The following is a 22488-nucleotide window of genomic DNA, read 5'->3' on the forward strand; positions in this document are numbered from 1 at the left end:
GTGCAGGCTCGAAGGGCCGAATGGCCTACTCCTGCACCTTGTTTCTATGTTTCTATGTTTCTATGCAGCCTGTTTATTGTCAATGCTTTGCCTTGTTTGCAGAGAGGCAAGTGTTGTCACTGACTGCTCTCCAATATGCCCCATATAGAGAAACCCAGAGTTAATATATATTTCTCCATGCTGTGGTTAGTAGACTGATACAAATTTGGTTGCATTTTTCATTGTGTTGTGCTGCTTACAATTCTCGATAGGATGTTTTTGTTTAGTCAGGTAAGGGTACAAAGCCAAGCTTGTAAAATCTAATGAGCAGCAGTCGGTATTCTGCTTCTGAATTCTATCTGGATCACTAACTCCACAACGATGTGTTTGGCAGTAGAAGATTCTAACAGGGTTCATTCTCCATAACAAATACCAGCTAATGCCTTTTAACTGTTGACATTGGCAATTCCAAGTACATAGTAGATAGATCAGTACAACACAGAACAGACACTTCAGCCCACAATGTGCCAAGCACGACGCCAAGTTAATCTTCTCTGCCTGCGTGTGATCTATACACCTCCAATCCTTGCACATTCATTTGTCTCTCAAAGCCCCTTAAACATTACTACCTATACTTCCCAGGTGACGATATTTGTCAGTTCACTATTTTATTTATTGACACATTATCAAGAAATAGATTCATAAAGTATTGCAGCTTCAAGGTAATTTTGCTGAAACTTTGAACTTTCAGGATATTCAAAAAATCTAGGCAGCCTTATCCCCAGAGACACATGGTTCAAATAACACAACCATTTCAGGTATTTTATATTTCTGAAGCATGGCGATGTATATTAGCTGATCAGAACACAAATGCATGGCTTCATCTTTTGCTTTGTACATAGATTGTTAGTGTTTTTAAAAGCTAAAATAGGATTAATAGCCATGTTTCAATCAATACCATGTTGAAACGTGTTTTAACATCTCCTGAAGTCTGAAGAAGGGTCTCGACCCGAAACGTCACCAATTCCTTTTCTCCAGATATGTTGCTTGACCCGCTGAGTCACTCCAGCATTTTGGGTCCATCCACCTGTTCTCCCCATTTGTCTAGCCTCAGTTTCCTGGATTTTGTTAGTTTAAAACTTCAATTATGTTACCTTTAAATCTAAATTTTATTCATTTAAGAAGGGTCCCGACCTGAAACGTCACCTATCCTTTTCCTCCAGAGATGCTGCATTGTTTCAGAAGCAATGAGACAGGTCCATGGATTGGACTGGTTTTGACTCATATGGGCCAAATGTAGGCAGGTGGGACTAGTGTAGGTGGGACACATTGGTCAGTGTGGGCAAGGTGTGCCGAAGGGCCTATTTCCACACTGTATGACCCTATGACTGTTGATTTGCTCATGTTGGCAGAGGAACATCCTTGGACGAGTCTAGAGTACACTGAGTCCCTGTGTTGGGAAGTTTATGGAGACTGGGTGCAAAAAGCAGCAGGTGTGTGAGATAATGCAATCAACCCACCGACCCAGCGATCACCCTGTGCACTAGCACTATCCTACATACTAGGGACAATTTACAATTTTATTTTACCAAAGACAATTAACCTACAAACCTGTATGTTTTTGGAGTGTGGGAGGAAACAGGAACACCCTGAGGAAACCCACATGGTCACAGGGAGAACGTACACTCTATAGATAAATATGAGGTTATCCACTTTGGCAGCAAAAACAAGGGGGCAGATGATTATCTCAATGGGGTTAGGTTAGGTAAGGGGGAGGTGCAGCGAGACCTGGGCATCCTTGTACATCGGTCACTGAAAGTTGGCTTACAGGTACAGCAGGCAGTGAAGAAAGCTAATGGAATGTTGGCCTTCATAACAAGAGGATTTCAGTATAGGAGTAAAGAGGTTCTTCTGCATTTGTATAGGGCTCTGGTGAGACCACATCTGGAGTATTGTGCACAGTTTTGGTCTCCTAATTTGAGGAAGGACATCCTTGTGATTGAGGCAGTGCAGCGTAGGTTCACGAGATTGATCCCTGGGATGGCGGGACTGTCCTATGAGGAAAGATTAAAAATACTAGGCTTGTATTCACTGGAGTTTAGAAGGATGAGGGGGATCTTAAAGAAACATATAAACTTATAAAAGGACTGGACAAGCTAGATGCAGGAAAAAAATTCCCAATGTTGGGCGAGTCCAGAACCAGGGGCCACAGTCTTAGAATAAAGGGGAGGTAATTTAAGACTGAGGTGAGAAAAAGCTTTTTCACCCAGAGAGTTGTGAATATATGGAATTCCCTGCCACAGAGGGAAGTGGATGCCAAGTCACTGGATGGATTTAAGAGAGAGTTGGATAGAGCTCTAGGGGCTAGTGGAATCAAGGGATATGGGGAGAAGGCAGGCACGGGTTATTGATAGGGGACAATCAGCCATGATCACAATGAATGGCGGTGCTGTGGTGCCAGTACTTCAGGGCCCCTCTTGTTTCCCAATTGTTCCATCGAATGAGTTAGAACGATCTTATTTTGTGTGTTTATCCACTCAGAAATATTGCCGGCATACCTTTCACTCAGTGCGCCAAAGAAACTTAAAAAGAAACCATAGGCACCCTGTTTTGTGTTCTGACCTGTGAACTTTCTCACCCAATAGCGATTAAGCCCTGACCCCCAGACCTCTTTAAGCTACTTTGCAACATTAAGCACTTAAAGCGCAAACTTAATAGGCAAGTTGGATTAGTAGAGAAGCATCTCCGCCTTGATCCAGACCCCCGACTGATGCCGCCAATCTCATGCGCAAGTAAATCTGGAGAGTCAAACAGAAATGTGTGACTCTTGGATGTTGAAATGACACTCTCACGGAGTGGATTAGAAATCCAAAACGCAACAAATTATCTGGATTACTTCTCCGGCTGTCTAGTCAGAAAGTCAGATGAGATTTGATGGTGGCAATTGCTGGATGTGACACATAGGGGTGAGGTTAATGACGTGAAATAAAAATGCCAAATTGTGCAAATACTGTTGGTGAGAGACAGGCCCAAGGAAGTTGGATTGGTTTCACTTTATTAGACTAGCCAGCAACAAATGGACCAATTGCCAGTCCATTCTGCAGAAGTATCAGCCTCTCAATCTTTGTCCAAAGCATTGTCATTGTTTTTTAATCCTGTGATTGTTTTCAGTTATTTCCCTGATGGTTTAATTGAATTCATTCGTGGGTGCTGGCAGATTAAGGTTCCATGGCTACCTCATACTAAACACAATTGACATCAGTACCACACATTACTCCACAACTTGGGACAACTGAGATAACTGCAGGGGCTATTGCAATGTTTGTGAAACTATTTGACAGGTACATGAAATAGGCAGGTTTTAGATGGATCTGGGCCAAACACAGGCAGGTGGGTCTAGTGTACCTGAGACATATTGGTCGGTGTGGGCGAGTTGGTCCGAAGGGCCTTTTTCCGTGCTGTATGACTCTGACTCTATAACTGGGCAAATTACGTGGGTGGTGTGGATTTCAGTGAGATTATATTTTGGAATAAAGCAAAGGGCAGCATGGTGGCGCAGCGGTAGAGTTGTTTTAGATTTAGAGATACAACGCGGAGACAGGCCCTACAGTTGTAGCCTTACAGCACATACACCCAGGTTCGATTACAACTACGGGTGCTGTCTGTACTGAATTTGTATGTTCTCTCCGTAATCAGCGTGGGTTCTCTCCGGGATCACCAGTTTCCTCCCACACTCCAAAGACGTTCAGGTTTGTAGGTTAATTGACTTGGTCTATGTGCAAATTGTCCCGAGTGTGTGTAGGAAAGTGTTAATGTGTAGGGATCTGGTCTGCATTGGCTTGGTGGGCCAAAGTGCCTGATTCTGTGCTGTATCTCTAAATTAAACTAATCTATACAAAGGATAAGAGAATGGGTGTATTTTGTAATTCTGTCAGTTTGGGGGATATTATAACAATGACCAATGCGCTGTGAAATGAAAACTGACAATTTGCTTTAGTTTTTGGTGAGAAATACCAAATACTTACCGAATAGTGAAAGGCCTGGATAGAGTGAATGTGGAGAGGATGGTTCCACTAGAGGGAGAATTTAGGACCAGAGGCCACATCCTCAGACTAAAAAGATGTAACTTCAGAAAGGAGATGAGGAGGAATATCTTTAGTCAGAGGTTGGAGAATCAGTGAAATTCATTGTCCCAGATGGCAGTGGAGGCCAAGTCAATGGATATTTTTAAGGTGGACAGTGACAGATTCTTGATTAGTATGGGTGTCAGGGGTTTTGGGGAGAAGGCAGGAGAATGGGGTTGAGAGGGAAAGACAGATCAGCTGATATTGAATGGTGGAGTAGATGTGATGGCCTAATTTTACTCCTATGACTTATGAACTTATGAGATACAGCATGGAAATAGCCCCTTCAGCTCACAGAGCCCACACCCGACCTGTTCACAATAAGTTACTGCACTTTCTCATCCACTCCCTTCATACTTTATAGAAGCTAATTAACCTACAAAACCACATGTCTTTGGGATGTGGGAGGAAACCAGAGCACCTGGAAGAAACCCACGTGGTCACAGGGAGAACATGGAAATTCCACACTGCCAGCAACTGAGGTCAGGATTGAATTTGGGTCTGTCGTGTGAGGCAGCGGCACTACCCGCTGCACCAATGTGCCTCCCTGTTAAAAAGGATGAAAACCTTCAACAATGCTGAGATCTTTCAACATAACTATTTCTCTGGCAAGGAGGGAAGTAAAATAAATAAGTTAGTCAGCTACAAACCACCAGCATAACCTGTTGCTTTTGCTTACTGATTTTTGTAATGGTTCATTCAACAATAATTTGGCCCATTCACAGTTGTATCGTGTAGATGAATGTTGGCTTGAGGATGCTTGAGGTGGTGGAGATGGCTTTTCTGTGTATAGCAGTCACCACCTTGTATGCTCCTCTCTCTGGTCTCATTTTTCAAAGGAAAGAACATGTTCGGCTGGAAAGAGTTCTCTTGTTTAACAACTTTTGGCAGGTTGAGTTTAGTATGTGCAGGTGTAATTCACTGGCTTAGCTACTGAGTACTCCTGTGCATGCCACATCCATGGGTGGGCAAGCCAATAACCCAATGGTTGCCAGTGGAGATATTTTCATAAGTTCATAGGTTGTAGGAGCAGAATTAGGCCATTCGGCCCATCAAGTCTATTCCGCCATTCAATCATGGCTGATATATCTTTCTCTCTCAACCCCATTATCCTGCCTTCTCCCCATAACCCCTGACATCCTGATGAATCAAGAATCTGTAAATCTCCATCTTAAAAATATTCTTTTACTTGGCCTCCACAGTCATCTGTGGCAATGAATTCCACCCTCTGACTAGAGAAATTCCTCATCTTTCTAAAGGTACATCCTTTAATTCTGAGACTATGGCCTCTGGTCCTAGACTCTCCCACTAGTGGAAACATCCTCTCCACATCCACTCTGTCCTGGCCTTTCACTATTTGGTTAGTTTTAATGAGGTCGCCCCTCATCTTTCTAAACTCCTGGGAGTACAGGCCCAGTGTGGTCAAATGTTCCTCATATGCTAACCTAATCATTTCTGAGATCATTCTCTCAAACTTCCTCTGGACCCCCTCCGACACCAGCACATCCTTCCTCACATAAGGGGCCCAAAACTGCCCACAATGGGGAATGTTCTCCCTGCCCAGCTAGAGATGTGTAGAATGCAAGTGCAATGTTTATGTTTCCCTTAGAACTACCTCTCACACGAGGTCTCCAATAGTTTGCCGAACAAAAGACTTAATTGTTTGCTTTCTCGATTGGGTTTGCCGCACTCAAATGACAACTCACAAGATTTGCTGATTATGCAAACAATACCACCGGCACAAACAACTACCCCCTTTTCCCCACTTAATCGTTTTTTTTCTATTTTAACAAAGGGTCAATGTTTGGTCAATGAAGAAAATACATTTACTGAAAGCAGATTTTAAACGCTGAAAACAAATTGATGTTGGCAATGGGAAGCTTGGTGCACAGTGTTGTTGAAATGCAGCAGTATCTGTAGAATGTAGGAAAAAGGAACTGCAGATGCAAGTGCTGGAGTAACTCAGCGGGTCAGGCAGTATCTCTGGAAAACATCAATTGGTGACGATTTGGGTCGGGCGCCTTCTTTAGACCTTCAGTCTGAACGCTCCCAAACTAAAACATTACCTATCAATTTTCTCCAGAGATGCTGCCTGACCTCCTGTGTTACTCCAACGCTTTGTGTCTATCTTTGGCTTAAACCAGCATCTGCAGTTCATTTTTTTAAAATCACATTAGAGGTAAAGGTCAGCTTGAAAGCCGTTCTGATGAAAGTTCAACAAGCTGTAATGTTTCCCCTATTTCTATATTCCTGAGTAAGTTGCCAGGACATGAGGGCCTGAGCTGTAGGAAGAGGTTGAGCAGGCTCGGACTTTATTCCTTGGGGCGCATGAGGATGAGGGGTGATCTCAGAGGTGTTCAAGATCATGAGAGGAATAGATCGGGTAACCCGTGGTTTTTTACCAAGAGTAGATCAAGAACCAGAGGACATATAGATCAGCCATGATTGAATGGCAGAGTTGTCTTGATGAGCTGAATGGCCTAATACTGCTCATATTACTTATGAATTTATGAATTCTGTGCTTGCTGTATTTTCTCCTCTCGAAGGTCTGTGGCACCAAATGTTCATCACTAATGCAATGCAAACTGGTTAGTGTCAAATATCAATCAGCACCACATTGTTTTGCCAACATTGCGATGTTTCTGCCCCTGTCCTTGTGTTAACTGGGAACACATGTCCCAACAGTGAGAACCTCAACAGTGCTTCCCATTTACTGTTGGTAGAATCCATTAATTTGACTTTTGGAAACAGTAAACACATTTCTGCTGCCATCTCCTTCAACCTTTTCCTTTTATACACCTCCATGAGATCACCCCTCATTCTTCTGCGCTCCAAGGAATAGAGTCCTAGCCTGCTCAACCTCATCCTAAAGCTCAGGCCTTTGAGTCCTGGCAACATCCTGGTAAATGCTTGTATGTTCTCCCTGTGCCCACGTGGGTTTTCTCTGGGTGCTCCAATTTCCTCCCACACTTAAGACAAACAGGTTTATAGTTTTATTGGCTTCAGTAAAATTGTAAAATTATCTCTAGTGTGTTTGATAGGGCGCATGTATGGAGTGGTCGCTGATCGGCGCTGATCAGTGTGCCGAAGGGCCTGTTTCTACGCTGTATCTCTAAAGTCCAAAGTGTCTGTCCTGGAAGTCCTTTGATCTTATACAAATAAATCTGCAATTTATTTTAAGGTCTGAAATTAGCTTATTTAAATCTTCAAATAAATGATCTAGTATTTACATGAAAGAAGCATTTTGTAGTTCTTAGCCTGAAGGTATAATTTGTAAAATCTGTACAGTTGATAAGCTCCTTAAAACCACACTGAAACATTCCTTTTGCATTAACTTTGAGCAAAAAGTCCAACACTGATAAAAACCCATCACAGTTGAAGTCTTTTTTTTTGGTTTAGTCCAAGAACGCTGAATTGATTTGTTTCTGTAAGAGTTGCCAAATCTTTGACATTTAACATTACAAATGGATAAAATCATTTTTTGTACGTGACATGTTTTCAAATATGTTTTGATATTTTGTGTGTCAATAGCTTTCCACAATGGTATGTACAGTCAATCGGTTCACGATGATGTTTGCTGTTTAACTTGTATTCAAAGTTAGACTCTAATTGGAGGGCATTTTTCTCAGAATTGGCCCAACAGTCATTATTACGTTTATAATTATTAATTGTCTACGTCCTTTGGTAAGCAAAGTTGTTATACCGAAGTCTCAGTACTTCATGTCATTCTTCATAAATCATTCCCTAAAAGCCTTAGATGTTTTATCCCTTTTTGCCACCTAAATCTTTTAAGCTCTTGTCCAAACCTAATAACCCAATCTCTTCTCTTGTTCTGAGTTGACGTTTTCCCAAATCATCAACCTTCACTATTGACTGTAATTTCCTATTTTCTGCTGTCTGTACTAAGCTTTTATGCAGCTTACCATTCATATTTAACTGCTCCAATGCTGGAAAGAGTGCAGAGAAGATTTACGAGGATGATGCCAGGACTCAAGGGGCTGCTCTGTAGGGGAAGGTGGACTTTATTTCTTGGAGCGCAGGAGGCTGAGGGGTGCTCTTATAGAGGTCGATAAAATCATGAGGGGAATCGATAGGGTGAATGCACAGAGTTATTTTACGCAGGGTAGTGGGAAATCAAGATCCAGAGGATGTAGGTTTAAGGTGAGAGTGGAATGATTTAAAAGGAACACGTGGCAACATTTTCACTTGGAAAAAGTGGATAAATGGAATGAGCTGCCAGAGAATGTAGCTGAGGTGGGTACTGGAGTTCATTAGTCATAGCAGCAATATTTGGCCATTCAGCCCATCAAGGCAACTCTGCCATTCTCCTGCCTTCTCCCTGTAAACTTTGACACCCTTACTAATTGAGGACCTGTCAATCTTCGCTTTGCAAATACCCAAAGGCTTGGCCTACGCAGCCATCTATGGCAATGAATTCCACAGATTCACCACTTCATAGCAGCATTTAAAAGATGCTTGGACAGGTACATGGATAGGAAAAGTTGAGGGATATGGACCAAACACAGGCAAATGAGACTAGCTGCAACTTGATTTGCATGGACTAGTTGTGCTGAGATGCCTATTTTTGTGTTGTAAGACTCAAACGATAATCCAAAACATCAGACCTGATCATAAGAGGGTAACTTATCATCATTGTTCTGCTGAGAATGTGTTTAGATTAGTTTACTTTAGTTCAGTTTAGTTTGCCGTCTCGTGGAATGAGGTACAGTGAAAAGCTTTGTTGCATCCTAACCAGTCAGCGGAAAGACTGTACATGATTACAATCGAGCTGTCCACAGTGTACAGATACAGGATAAAGGGAATAATGTTTAGTGCAAGATAAAGCCCAGTAAAGTCCGATTAAAGATACTGTAGTCCATGGGTCTCCAATGAGATGGGTGGTAGTTCGGACCCCTCTCTAGTTGTTGGTAGGATGGTTCAGTTGCCTGATGACATCTGGGAAGATACTGTCCCTGAATCTGGAGATGTGCAATTTCACGTTTCTCTACCTCTAGCCTGATGGGTGAGGGGAGAAGAGGGAGTGACCGGGGTGAGGCCCATCCTTGATTATGCTGGCGGCCTTGCCGAGGCAGGGTGAAGTGTAAATCGAAGCAATGGAAGGGAGGTTGGTTTGCATGATGGTCTGGGCTGCATCCACTATTCTCTGGTGACTCTATGTTAACTGTTGGATCACTTGGTGAGTTTGCAGGTCCAACTCCTTGCAACCTACTGCTATTCTGAACTTTTTTTTATTCTCCTTGTTTTCTTTCAAGGATCAAAGAAGCAGAAGCAGAAGCACATAAGCACAGTCAGAAGAGAGAAAGGTCTTACTCAGTCAAGGAGAAAGTCAAAGCTGGAATGGTGAGTTGATGTAAATTGCTTTGAGAGAGATGTTGAATAAGAATAGTTGGGCTTGAATGTATTTCATTCTCAGGGCGATTGTTCTTCCCTATGAATGTACTCAAGGCTAGAAGGAAACAGCTGGATTTTGGATATTGAAGTACAACGAAATATATATATATATGCATGCAAATCCCATAAATCCTCTGCTAATGCCATCAACCACAATAATATAATTTTAATACCAAGGAATGTGGAAAGCAACAAATGTAAAAATAACCTTTAAATATTAATCTATAATTTTTTTTGGCACTGTTGGGAATCACTAGTTGCTTGATGTACTCGTTTAGTTAGTGAATAAGTTCTGTGTTATCTATCCTCCCCAATCCCACCCAATAAGGTTTTGCCCTTCAGCTGTGTGGGAGATGTTCACATTTTGTAAAGAGGAGGAAAGTCACAAACATGAAGCGCAGAGGAGGTTTTATTAGAATGATCCCAGGAATGATTGGGTTAACATATGTTTGACAGCACTGGGCCTGTACTTACTGGAGTTTAGAAGAATGAGGGGGGATCTCATTAAAACTTACCGAATAGTGAAAGGCTACCGGATCGAGTGAATGTGGAGAGGATGTTTCCACTAATCTAAGACCAGAGGCCATGGCCTCAGAATAAAACTACTTGCATTTAGAAAGGAGATGAGGTGGAATTTATCTTGTCAGAGAGTGATGAATCTGTGGAATTCATTGTCACAGCTGGCTGAGTGGGTATTTTTAAAGCGGGGATTGACAGATTCTTGATTAATATGCGTGTCTGGGGTTATGGGGAGAAGGCAGGAAAATTGGCTTGAGAGGGAAAGATAGATCAGACATGATTGAATGGTGGAGTAGACTTGATGGGCCCTATGGCCTAATTCTGTTCCCATAACTCATGAACCTGTGAACGAATCCTTTTCAAGAACGATGAAGGAAGAGCGCAGTGAGAACGTGCCAGGATGAAGAGGCCAAGGAAGTATGTTGCCCTCTCAGCACAATTGGTATTAGCCAAGAAAGTGTTGTCCAAATCTGGCCCACAACCCGAGATCTTCCTGCCCACCTCCAGACTGAGAGTCAGAGACAAGTTCAGGGGAAAGGGATGGCCTAGAATCAACCATCCACTAAAAACATCATGCACTAAAAACATCTTTCTCCATACGCTGGGGAAAGTGTTTGCTGCATGTGTACTTTCCTTGAAGTTGTTGTTTGGACTGTTCAAGATCCTTGGGAATGGCAATAGGAACTTCAACTAGGGAAACCAGCCTTTTTCTCCAGAGATGCTGCCTGACCCGCTGAGTTATTCCAACACTTTGTGTCTATTGTCAGTATAAACCAATATCTGCAGTTCTGTTTCTACACATGTAGGAACAGTTGGGTGATACAGTGAGGTAACCAGCAAAGCTGCTGTCTCTCAGTGGTGGAGACCCAGGGTTCGATCCAGACCTCAGGTGCTGTCTGTGTGATGGTTACACGTTCTCCCTCTGACCACATAGCTTCCTCCTTTATCCCAAAGACGTGCGGGGGTTTGTAGGTTAATTGGCCCTCTGTCAGTTGCCCCTCGTGTGAAGGGGCTGGATGAGAAAGTGGGATAACACAGAACTAGTGTGAACGGGTGATTGATGGTCAGTGTGGACTCAGTGGGCCGAAGGGCCTGTTTCCATGCTGCATCTCTAAACTGAATAAACTAAAAAGAAATAGATGTTGCAAATGTTACAACTGACCCAGAGCCAGCCCTGGTGAGAGAGAGCAGATACAATAATTCCTGTCAATGGCAATTTATTAATCAGCATTTAGCTTTTGTTTATTTTGAGCAGAAGGTAAAGATCTGGTATCTTCAGTTACCAGATGTTGTATTCCATTTCCGCCTGGGTCCATGTATCATATCCATTACTGTCCTCTAGGCTAGTAAATTGGACATTATTCTGGAGTGAACAAGGGAGTTTGAGCATGTGAAAGAAGACACAAAATGCTGGAGTGACTCAGCGGGTCAGGCAGTATCTCTACAGGTGACGCTTCAGGTCGGGGCTATATTGATGTTGATTTTCCCGGAAATGTCGAGCCATTAAATATTTTACTAAATATTTGGCACTGCTCAATTATTACTCTTGGCAGATGTGAGAGGTTATTGTCAAAGTTCTAACCCTCTATGAAACCAACACACATCATTATCTATACACAAAGTGCTGTAGTAACTAAGCGGGTCATACAGAGTCTCCGGAGAAAAAGGATGGGTGACATTTTGGGTCGGGACCCCACTTCACACTGCGAAGGACTGGAGTCTGAAGGACGATCCCCACCCGAGAGTCACCTATCCTTTTGCTCCAGAGATGCTGCCTATCCGGCGGAGTTACTCCAGCACCTTGTGTCTATCTATGGTATAATCCTGCATCTGCAGTTATTTGTTTCTACAGATCAACATGTCCCTGCATTAAACCCAGTGCCTCAATTTTTCAATGCAATTTGAAGTCTTGATAGGCACTTGCTATGCATGCTATCAAGCCCAATTATACCATAAGAGAAAGGAAAAATAATGCAGAATATAGTGTTACAGCTACAGAGAAAGGTTTTTTTTTAAACAAGAAGTATAAGGGCTCTAATGAGGTAGGCTGGAAGATAGATTCTTAGCTTGTGAGAGGACAGTTCAAGAGCCGTATATTACCAGTGAAGACACCATAGGCTATAAAATGATGCTGGGAATAGTTGTGAACTTTTAACGAATTTGTTCTTTTCAAAGTACAAATGTCAATAATCTTTAAGATCCATACATGACAAAGAAAAATACTGCAGCAAAATACCTATTGTCCTCTAAAGCTAACCATCCATGAACACCAAAGGTTCAATTTCGACGAAATATGTATTTCAATCAACCCTCTTGTATCCAAAGTAAAATTAGCTTTAGGGCAACAACATTTTCTACCTTGTTTTCTTTTAAAATTGAGATTTCAATAGACCATGGAACTCAAATGAAATGCATGACTACACAATGGAAGGAATGCCAAACAGATGACATTCAGAAATAGTTTGCCTCTTTTTTTCTCTCATGAATTTCTTCATAAAAATTCTAAGCAAAATAGCTTCTTTAAAACAACAGGACCAGTGATCAGATAATTCAAGCTCCAGTTTAAATTGGAGTCCTTTCATCTATATATAATTCTGCATGTGTGAGTCTTTTTTTAATTTTACTATTTACTCAGATCTTTCATATATTTTAATTTTTACTATTTCGAGTATAACACTTGTGGTGTGACGGTGTTTTGAAAGAGAGTGCAAAACAGAGAATATTAATTCAACCAGTCGCCAAGCTTACCTTTTTGATTTAATTTTTTTCCAGTCAGATATGATGAAAATTCTTCCTTGAAGTTGTTCCTCAAATTACCTTTCACACTCAGAGTGCTACCATGGACAGTGCTTGTTTGGTCTTGAATGCTTGGTCATTTTTGCATAGCACGTATTTTCCTTTCTAATCCTCATGGTCATTCCACTCAATTTTCCTGAGTTTCTAAAAGAGTGAGATATTTTCCTTATTTTCAGCTTTCCTGCCTTTGAAAGCAATAGTGGGAGAGTCTAGCAATAGAGGTCATAGCCTCAGAATTAAAGGATGTTCCTTTAGGAAGGAGGTGCGGATGAATTTCTTTAGTCAGGGGGGGGTGAATTTATGGAATTCATTGCCACAGAAGGCCTTAGAGGCCAAGTCAGTGGATTTTTATAAGGCACAGATAAATTTTTGATTAGTGTGGTGTCAGAGGTTATGGGGAGAAGGCAGGAAGATGGGATTAAGAGAGATAGATCAGCCATGATTGAATGGTGGAGTTGACGATGGGCCGAATGGCCTGATTCTGCTCCAATTACTTATGACCTTATGACCTAATAGTTGGGGGGAGGAGGGGTGAATGTGGGTAAAAGGAGCAGTTCATTAATACTGCATATTACACTGAATGTGCTATCTTTAGTAATTAATACTTTCTATAAAGAAGCACTATCTCACCACTGTTAACTCCAAGCATCACAGTGGTGCAGCAGTAAAGTTGCTGCTTCATAACGCCAGAGATCCGGGTTCAAAACTAACCTCGGGTGCTGTCTGTGACCTGCATGGGTTTTCTCCAGGTACTCCAGTTTCCATGCACAGCCCTCAGCAGGTCAGGCAGCATCTCTGAAGGGAAGGAACAGGTGATGTTTCGGGTCGAGACCCTTGATTATGCTGGTGGCCTTGCCAAGGCAACGTGAAGTGGATGCATCTGCAGTTCCTTGTTTCTACTTCTTGATTGTTTGTGTAATTTGGGGTTAAAAATAAAAATTGTAACCACTTTATTTTTATTTTTTTGCAGAAAGCAAAGCTGTCCTTGAAAGACAAACGTAATAATGAAGCATATCCATAGGACGCAGAGGATTCGTGCATTTTACTGTTGCCATCCCCTTTTGCATTTCTATCTATGTAATGGCACTATCTTATCTCGACCCTTCTGTGCCCATTATATAGAAGAAACATTATCGCTTTCAACTTGACTGGTCAATTCAGCAATACGAGCATTGTACTCTTTATCTGCAACGTTAGGGCATTGCATTTACCAACTGCATGCTCGTAAGCCAAGTAACTAGACACCACATCTTCAGGAAAGTATCAGACCTGAAGAGTTCCTGGACTTTTGGGAGGCTGGGTTAGCTTTTGAACTGACGGTTTGTCGAGGAAGGCAACGCAATCAGTGACTACAGGCGTTTAATCCTTTCACTGGCACTGTGTATTTTACATTAAAAGAAAAGTATAGATATATATATATTCCAGGATAGCATTAAAAATTTGACAGATTCTAGATTTTTGTCCGACAAATCATTAACAGTGCATGAGAAATAGATCAGTTATTTTCTTAAATATCACTTTCTAAACCCCTCCATATCTTCTGCCCCAGGATAACTTGCTATCCTTTGGCAATATATCTGCATGGACGAGCTTCATCTCGAAGGGATTGATCACTGGAATAAAAAGTTGGGAGTATTTTTGATTTGCTTAGGAAGGCCCTAATATTGTTGTGAAGAAGTGTGAGGGTGGGGAGGAATGATGGTTAAGCCGGTTGGTAGTCACCATTTCCCAGTATTAAGGTGGAGCCTTGACTGTTGGAGATGATGTGGCTATGAAAAGCACTGCTTGTAAGCAATTACTAGGATTAAGTTATAAAACTATAACAGTAAACACTTATATGTACACTCCATAGTTCTTTTGTGTTTTAAATGTAAATTTGCCGTCTTCTTACAGTTCATAAGACAACATATTAAATTATTTAAATGTAGATACAGCATGTCGATTTTAGATTCTATTGTTTCAGGAAAACTTGTAAAAATGCTGTAAGTTGACAATAGTCTGTTAAAATCGCCAAGTGCAATATTGTATTTAGTATTTCTATTTGGAGTTTCTTTTCGAGGTTTATTTGTATGAAATGTATTGTAGGTTTTTCTGATAAATAAAATTTGACTAATACTCAAAACTATTTTTGTGGTATGTCTGCCTGTACATTAATGCAGGGACTGGTGCTCAGTTACCAGATTCATCACAAAATCATGAGACAAATAGATTGGGTAAACACACATAGTCTCTTGCCCAGAGTAGCGGAATCGAGAATCATAGGTTCAAGGTGAAAGGGGAAAGAATTTGTAAGAAACTGAGGGTTAACTTTCTCTCGCAAGGAGTGGTGGGTGTATAGAGCAAGCTGCCGGAGGAGGTAGTTGAGGCAGGGACTATCACAACATTTTAAGAAGCTATTAGACAGGTACATGGATAAGAAAGGTTTAGAGGGATGTGGACCATACACAGGCAAGTGGGACTAGTGTAGATAAGACATGTTAGTTGGTGTGGGCAAGTTGGGCCGAAGGGCCTGTTTCCACACTGTATGACTCTGACTCTATCTCTGCAAGCATACAGCTTGAGTAGATTTCTGAGTGCGTCTGATTCACATTTTTTACCTGCTTCCAGCATCAGCATCTCAATAAAGTGGCCCACAAGTGGAAATGGATTGTTCACCAAATCATGCTTTTGTGTCTCTCCAAAGAAGAGACGAGAACTTGGGCAATAACTTGGGAGCTGTCTGTTGGATGCGAAAAGAGCTGAACAGGAGACACAAACTTAATAAAACTATACTAAACATGGGCACAAAATGCTGGAGTAACTCAGCGGGTCAGGCAGCATCTTTGAGTTGAGTGGAGCTCAGTTGAGTTTAGTTTATTGTCACGTGTACTGAAACACAGTGAAAAACTTTTGTTGCATGCTAACCAGTCAGCAGAAGGACAATACAATCCGCTATATACATATAAATGAAAAAGGGAATAATGTGAATAACGTTTAGTGCAAGATAATGTCCAATAAAGTCCAATCAATGATAGTCCAAGGGTCCCCAATGAGATTGGGATGGTTCAGTTGCCTGATAGCTATCTTTGGTGTGTGTTTTCATACTCCTGGACCTTTTGCCCGATAGGAGAGTGGAGAAGATGGAGTGGCCAGGGTGCGGCAACTCCTAGATGATGCTGGTGGCCTTGCAGAGGCAGCATGAGGTGTAAATGGAGTCGATGGAAGGGAGGTTGGTTTGTGTGATGTTCTGGGCTGCATCCACAATTCTCTACAATTTCTTGCAGTCTTGGGGGGAGCTGGTCCCAAAAGGAATAGATGAAGTTTCAGGTTGAGAATCTTCTTCATTGAGAGAAGGGGAGAGGGAAACAGAGGTAAGACAAGGTACAGAACAAATCAGAGACTGCACCCATGGCCAATAGAATGGAACCCACAATGAAGCATTGTTGGTTGTGGAAGAGGTGATAACGAAGGATGTATGGATAGATGCTCCTTGCTGAGATGAAGATTCTGAGTTTCCCTAAGTACAACCTAATATATTGCATTACTGGTATCAAAATATGTGTTATTGTGCAATGAAATGGTCTATAAATTTACCACAGCAGAAAAACGTGACTGCTTTGTAAATGGTTTCATGAAAGAATGTTATCTTTAATTACTACATTAACCCAATAAGAATAGCTGATGTCATATATGTCTGCTAAAAGCTGGAAGGGAACTATTGAAAGGAGAAAAATAAAAGCTTCCAACTATTTTGGGACAAAAGGATACTGTAGCAATTTTGAGTGGATGTTTTTGTGTCTGGGTCACAAGTGATTTCCTGTTTCACTTGTAATTAATGCCAACGATAAAAATTAATGTATATTTTACAATTTTCACTCTTTGCAGAATTATATCAAAAAATGCAAATTCACATTTTTTTTAATGTTGAGTTGCTCTGGTTGAACTCTGAATCACCTCGTGTATTAGAGAGAGAGCGAGGGAGCGAGAGAGAGCTAGGGGTGTTCTGAGGGATAGGAGAGGGTAGATGCATGCATCCCAACAATGCATAAGGCACAGGTGCAGGCAGGCAGGCAGGCAGGAAGACTGGAGGCGCTAGACAGAAAGGAAGACACATACTGTACATGTTCAAACATGCATGCAGATATACACGTGCACGTACAGATATTCACATACATGCTCAGACACGCGTGTTCTCAGTCTCACGCTCAGACACACACGCTCATACACACGCGCTCAGACACACGCTCAGTCACACGCTCAGACACATGCGCTCAGACGCGGTCAGACACTTGCGGTTAGAGACACGCCCGGAGAAACACGCACTCAGACACGCACTGAGACACACACACACACAGCCAAACACACTCAGACACACGCTCAGACACATGCATTCTCAGACACACTAACTCCCAGACACACGCACTCTCACACACACACACTCACACACACACACTCCACACACACACACGCTCTCACACACACACACTCACACGCACACACACACACGCACACACACACACACACGCACTCTCACACACACACTCTCACACGCACTCTCACACACACGCACTCTCACACACACGCACACACACACGCACTCGCACACACGTGCACTCACACACATGCACTCTCACACACACGCACTCTCACACACACATGCACACACACACACATGCACTCTCACACACACGCACTCTCTCTCACACACACGCACTCTCACACACACACACGCACTCTCACACACACACTCACACACGCACACTCACACACGCACACTCACACACACACGCACACGCACACACACGCACTCTCACACACACACACTCACACGCACTCTCACACACGCACTCTCACACACACTCTCACACACATGCACTCTCACACACGCACTCTCACACACGCACTCTCACACACACACTCACACGCACACTCACACACGCACTCACACACACACACACACACACACACACGCACACTCACACGCACTCTCACACACGCACTCTCACACACACGCACTCTCACACACACGCACTCTCACACACACACTCACACACACACTCTCACACACACGCACTCTCTCACACACACGCACTCTCACACACGCACTCTCACACACGCACTCTCACACACACGCACTCACACACACGCACTCTCACACACGCACTCTCACACACGCACTCTCACACACACGCACTCTCACACACGCACTCTCACACACACGCACTCTCACACACGCACTCAGACATGAGCTTACACATACACACACACGCACTCTCACACACACACACACTGTCACACACACACAAACACTCTCACACATGCTTTCTCTCACCGGATCCCTTCGGTCCACGGAGGTGTGGCCCGTTAGCTTAGACCATCCCTGCCGTCAGCCCGACCTTAAGGCTCCGACTCGTCCTCTGCCCAGCTCAACCTCGGGGTTCTGACCTCACCACCGGGACCTGGACCACTCGCTCCGCGCCGGCGTCTCCGAGGCCGCTGCGCCCTGTGGGGTGAGTCCTCCTCCATCGTCTGACCGGGCCTGCTCACCGGGAGTATTTTGGCCTGCTGCTCACATTTTTGTTTAGATAATACAAAATGCTTTTTTTCAATTTTACACTAATACAGAGTAGTAACAGAATACAATCAAACAGTTATCAGATTAAAGTATTGTCATCTTTATCTACAATACACTCGACCTCTCTGCGGCAACCAGCATTCACAGAAGGCCTCCTGGATCCCCATGGACACAGCATGCTCCCTGTCCAGGGACACACGGGGACGGAAGTGGGCCGGGAGCGGGGCAGGCATTCGACTGGGGCAGAATGCTCGACTGCCCACAAATGGCCATCTTCGGTTGCTGCTCACCGTGAGTGTACACAAACACACAGACACACGCACACACGCACACAGAACATCCTCGTAAATCTTCTCTTTACCCTTTCCAACTTGACAACACCATTCCGAGAACATGCTGCCCAGAACTGAACACAATACTAAATGTGGGCTCACCAACATCATATATAACTACAGCATGACCTCCCAACTTCTATACTCAACAGTGTAAGATGAGATCGATGTACTACCTGTAGATCACCCATTGCTTCGATAAGTAATTACAAACATTATTTTGTAACACTGAGCTGTAAGTAACTTAATTCTGGAATACTCGGATGTTGACTGCCAAGGTTTCTACTGCCAAAATAAACAGTGGAGAAGCAGCAGAGACAGGAGCCAACCCTGTCTGGTGGCTGTTTTTAAATATATTTTAAAAATCAATCCTGGAGCTGGCGGTGACATTAGAGGAGCTAAGTATATCCTTCAAAGTTCTTAATTCGTCAACAATGTCGAGAGTTCATCACATACAGCTCTAATTATCAGTGATCTTGTTATTTGCAATGGCATCTGAATCTCACTTAATCTAGTAAACGTTTTCAAGTTGGCATTATATTCAAATGTTTGCAAAAGTGTTTCAACGTTTTATGTGGCAATACTGTGTGCATCTCTCTCTCTCTCAGTCTATCTCATTTGCTGACTTCCTGAAGTTGCCAGTGTGCCTTATTCTCTCTCTCTCTCGGTCTCGAAAGTTGTTTCTATCGCTCTTGGTATGTAGCTGCATATCTGTGGTTGTGTGCCTGTAGGAGAAGATTTACGAGGATGTTGCCAGGACTCGACGGACCGAGCTATAGGGAGAAGTTGAGAAGGCTGGGATTCTATTCCTTGGAGATCAGGAAGATGAGGGATGATCATACAGAGGTGTACAAAATCATGAGAGGAATATATTGGATAGACGTACAGAGACTCTTACCCCAGAGTAGGGGAATCGAGATCGAAAGTACACAGGTATAAGGATCACAACCCGAAAAGTCACCCATTCCTTCTCTCCAGAGATACTGCCTGTCCCGCTGAGTTACTCCAGCATTTTGTGTCTATCTTCAATCCCAAATGAAAGATGCATTCAGAAAGCAACAATCTCCTTGCATGCCCTAATGTTTTACACTTGCCCGCTCTCGTTTCAAAAGAATATAGAACAGTACAGCACAGGATTATACTAATCTCTGCCTGCATGCAATCCATATTCCTCTATTCCCAGCATATCCATGTGCCTATCCAAAAGTCTCTTAAATGCCAGCCATAGTCTCCACCACCACCCCTGGCAGCAAGTTACTGGCATTCACCACTTTCTGTGTAAAAAAGATCTTCCCCATAACATCTCCTTTAGACTTTGCTCCTACTCCCTTAAAATTATACCCTCTAGTTTTAGAGGAAGAAGGATCTGACTGTCTATCCTATCTCTGCCCCTCATCATTCGGTGTATTTCTGTAGGGGATATGGGGAGAAGGCAGGAATGGGGTACTGATTGGGTCCTAGCATGGGGGCGCCATCAAGTATGGCTGCCCTACCTGCAGCTGTTAGTCCATTCACCCTTTTTTTAATTTTTAATGAGTTAAAAGTGTTTGTTTTCGAGGTCTTCTAGTCTTTTTTATGTGGGGGGTGGAGGAAAGGGGAAACTATTTTTCTCAGTCCCTACCTAGTCGGAGATGCGGCTTTTCTCCAAGCCGCATCTTCGCCCACTCCTCGCGGACTACCAACAGTCTGGAGCAGCGTTTTCCTGCTGGGACTGGCCAGGACTTTAGCTTCGGTGGCGGCGCAGCGCTGAGGCACCATCGCGGAGCGGGCGATGCCCTACCCGGGTCGCTGTGTGGTAAGCTCCGGAGTGCTGAGACCGCCGACTCCAACATCGCGGAGCTGCGGTCTGTGGAGCGTCCTGCTGCGGGTGGCGCCGGAGTTTGAACACCGCGTAGCCTGGGATCTCTCGCCGAGATCGCCAGTGTTGGAGCTCCAACCAGCGCGGCCCGTGGATTTCGGGAGCCGCAGTCTATGAGGATGGAGCGGCTGCTCCGGACACTCAGAGCCACTGAAGAGTGTTCTTCCGACGCCGGAGCTCCATCAACCAGCGAGAGGGCCTGAAACATCAGGCAGTCGTAGCGGCGACTGAGGAGGCCTCAATAGGCCTGACTATGGGTGAACTGGGGACGGGACTGGACTTTGCTGCCTGTCCTCACAGTGGGAACCATTGTGGGGGGATGTTTTTATGTTTATTGTTAAATTCTTTAATGTTGTGTCTTATCTTTATTTGGGTGCTGCAATGGCTAGTCAAATTTCAGTACACCAATTGGTGTATGTGATAATAAATGTCCTTTGCATCCTTTGTATCCTTTGTATCCTGATTGGGAATGATCAGCCATGATCACATTGAATGGCGCTGCTGGCTCGAAGGGCCGAATGGCCTACTCCTGCACCTATTGTCTGTTCTATCAGGTCTCCCATCAACCTCTTATATTCCAGAATAAACCAAATTCATCCAACCTCTCCTTATCTACTATCTTTAACCGGACTTTACTGGGCTCTTATCTTGCACTAAACGCTATTCCTTTCATCATGTACCTGTACACTGAGGACGGCTCGATTGTAATCATGTAATCATGTAACAAAGCTTTTCGCTGTACCTCAGTATACATGCCAATAAACTAAACTAAACTAAACTCTTCATAGCTAATACTCCCTAATCTGGTATTCTGGTAAACCTTGCCTATTACCTTCGCTCCATAGATGCTGCCTCACCCGCTGAGTTTCTCCAGCATTTTTGTCTACCTTGTACTCTGGTAAATCTCTTCAACTTACTTATTGTGATGAGCCAACCAGACCTGCACACAATGCTCCAAATGTGGTCTAATCAGAGTCCGATCCAAGGGAATGACCAGTTTCCTTTAGTGCATAGTAATAGAACAGGATATAACTAGATGACTCTTTACCCCATTGAGTACATTGGACTTTGTCTATGAAACTGTTGTGCTACAATGCTGAGAACTATATTCTGCACTCTGTATCTTCCCCTTTGCTCTATTTATTAGAAACATAGAAACATAGAAAATAGGTGCAAGAGTAATCCATTCGGCCCTTCGAGCCTACACCGCCATTCAATATGATCATGGCTGATCATCCAACTCAGTATCCCGTACCTGCCTTCTCTCCATACCCCCCTGATCCCCTTAGCCACAAGGGCCACATCTAACTCCCTCTTAAATATAGCCAATGAACTGGCCTCAAGTACCTTCAGTGGCAGAGAATTCCACAGATTCACTACTCTCTGTGTAAAAAATGTTTTTCTCATCTCGGTCCTAAAAGACTTCCCCCTTATCCTTAAACTGTGACCCCTTGTTTTGGACTTCCCCAACATCGGGAACAATCTTCCTGCATCTAGCCTGTCCAACCCCTTAAGAATTTTGTAAGTTTCTAGAAGATCCCCCCTCAATCTTCAAAATTCTAGCGAGTACAAGCCGAGTCTATCCAGGCTTTCTTCATATGAAAGCCCTGGCATCCCAGGAATCAGTCTGGTAAACCTTCTCTGTACTCCCTCTATGGCAAGAATGTCTTTCCTCAGATTAGGAGACCAAAACTGTATGCAATACACCAGGTGTAGTCTCACCAAGACCCTGTACAACTGCAGTAGAACCTCCCTGCTCCTATACTCAAATCCTTTTGCTATGAATGCTAACATACCATTCGCTTTCTTCACTGCCTGCTGCACCTGCATTCCTACTTTCAATGACTGGTGTACCATGACACCCAGGTCTCGTTGCATCTCCCTTTTTCCTAACCGGCCACCATTCAGATAAAA

The 22488-nt window shown here is 43.3% G+C and overlaps 1 protein-coding gene across 1 annotated transcript in view; it reads left to right on the plus strand.

Moving 5' to 3' along the window:
• The window catches only part of fmn2b (formin 2b), a 359438-nt gene extending 343055 nt beyond the window's left edge, over positions 1–16383 (plus strand). Inside the window, 2 exon segments of the mRNA XM_055639562.1 lie at positions 9377–9464; positions 13801–16383. Of these exon segments, the coding sequence (XP_055495537.1) occupies positions 9377–9464; positions 13801–13851 (139 nt within the window). The 3' untranslated portion in view covers positions 13852–16383.
• The last annotated feature ends 6105 nt before the right edge of the window (positions 16384–22488 follow it).

The sequence above is a fragment of the Leucoraja erinacea genome, chromosome 8 (assembly GCF_028641065.1).
Source record: "Leucoraja erinacea ecotype New England chromosome 8, Leri_hhj_1, whole genome shotgun sequence".
In the NCBI taxonomy this organism is placed as follows: domain Eukaryota; kingdom Metazoa; phylum Chordata; class Chondrichthyes; order Rajiformes; family Rajidae; genus Leucoraja; species Leucoraja erinaceus.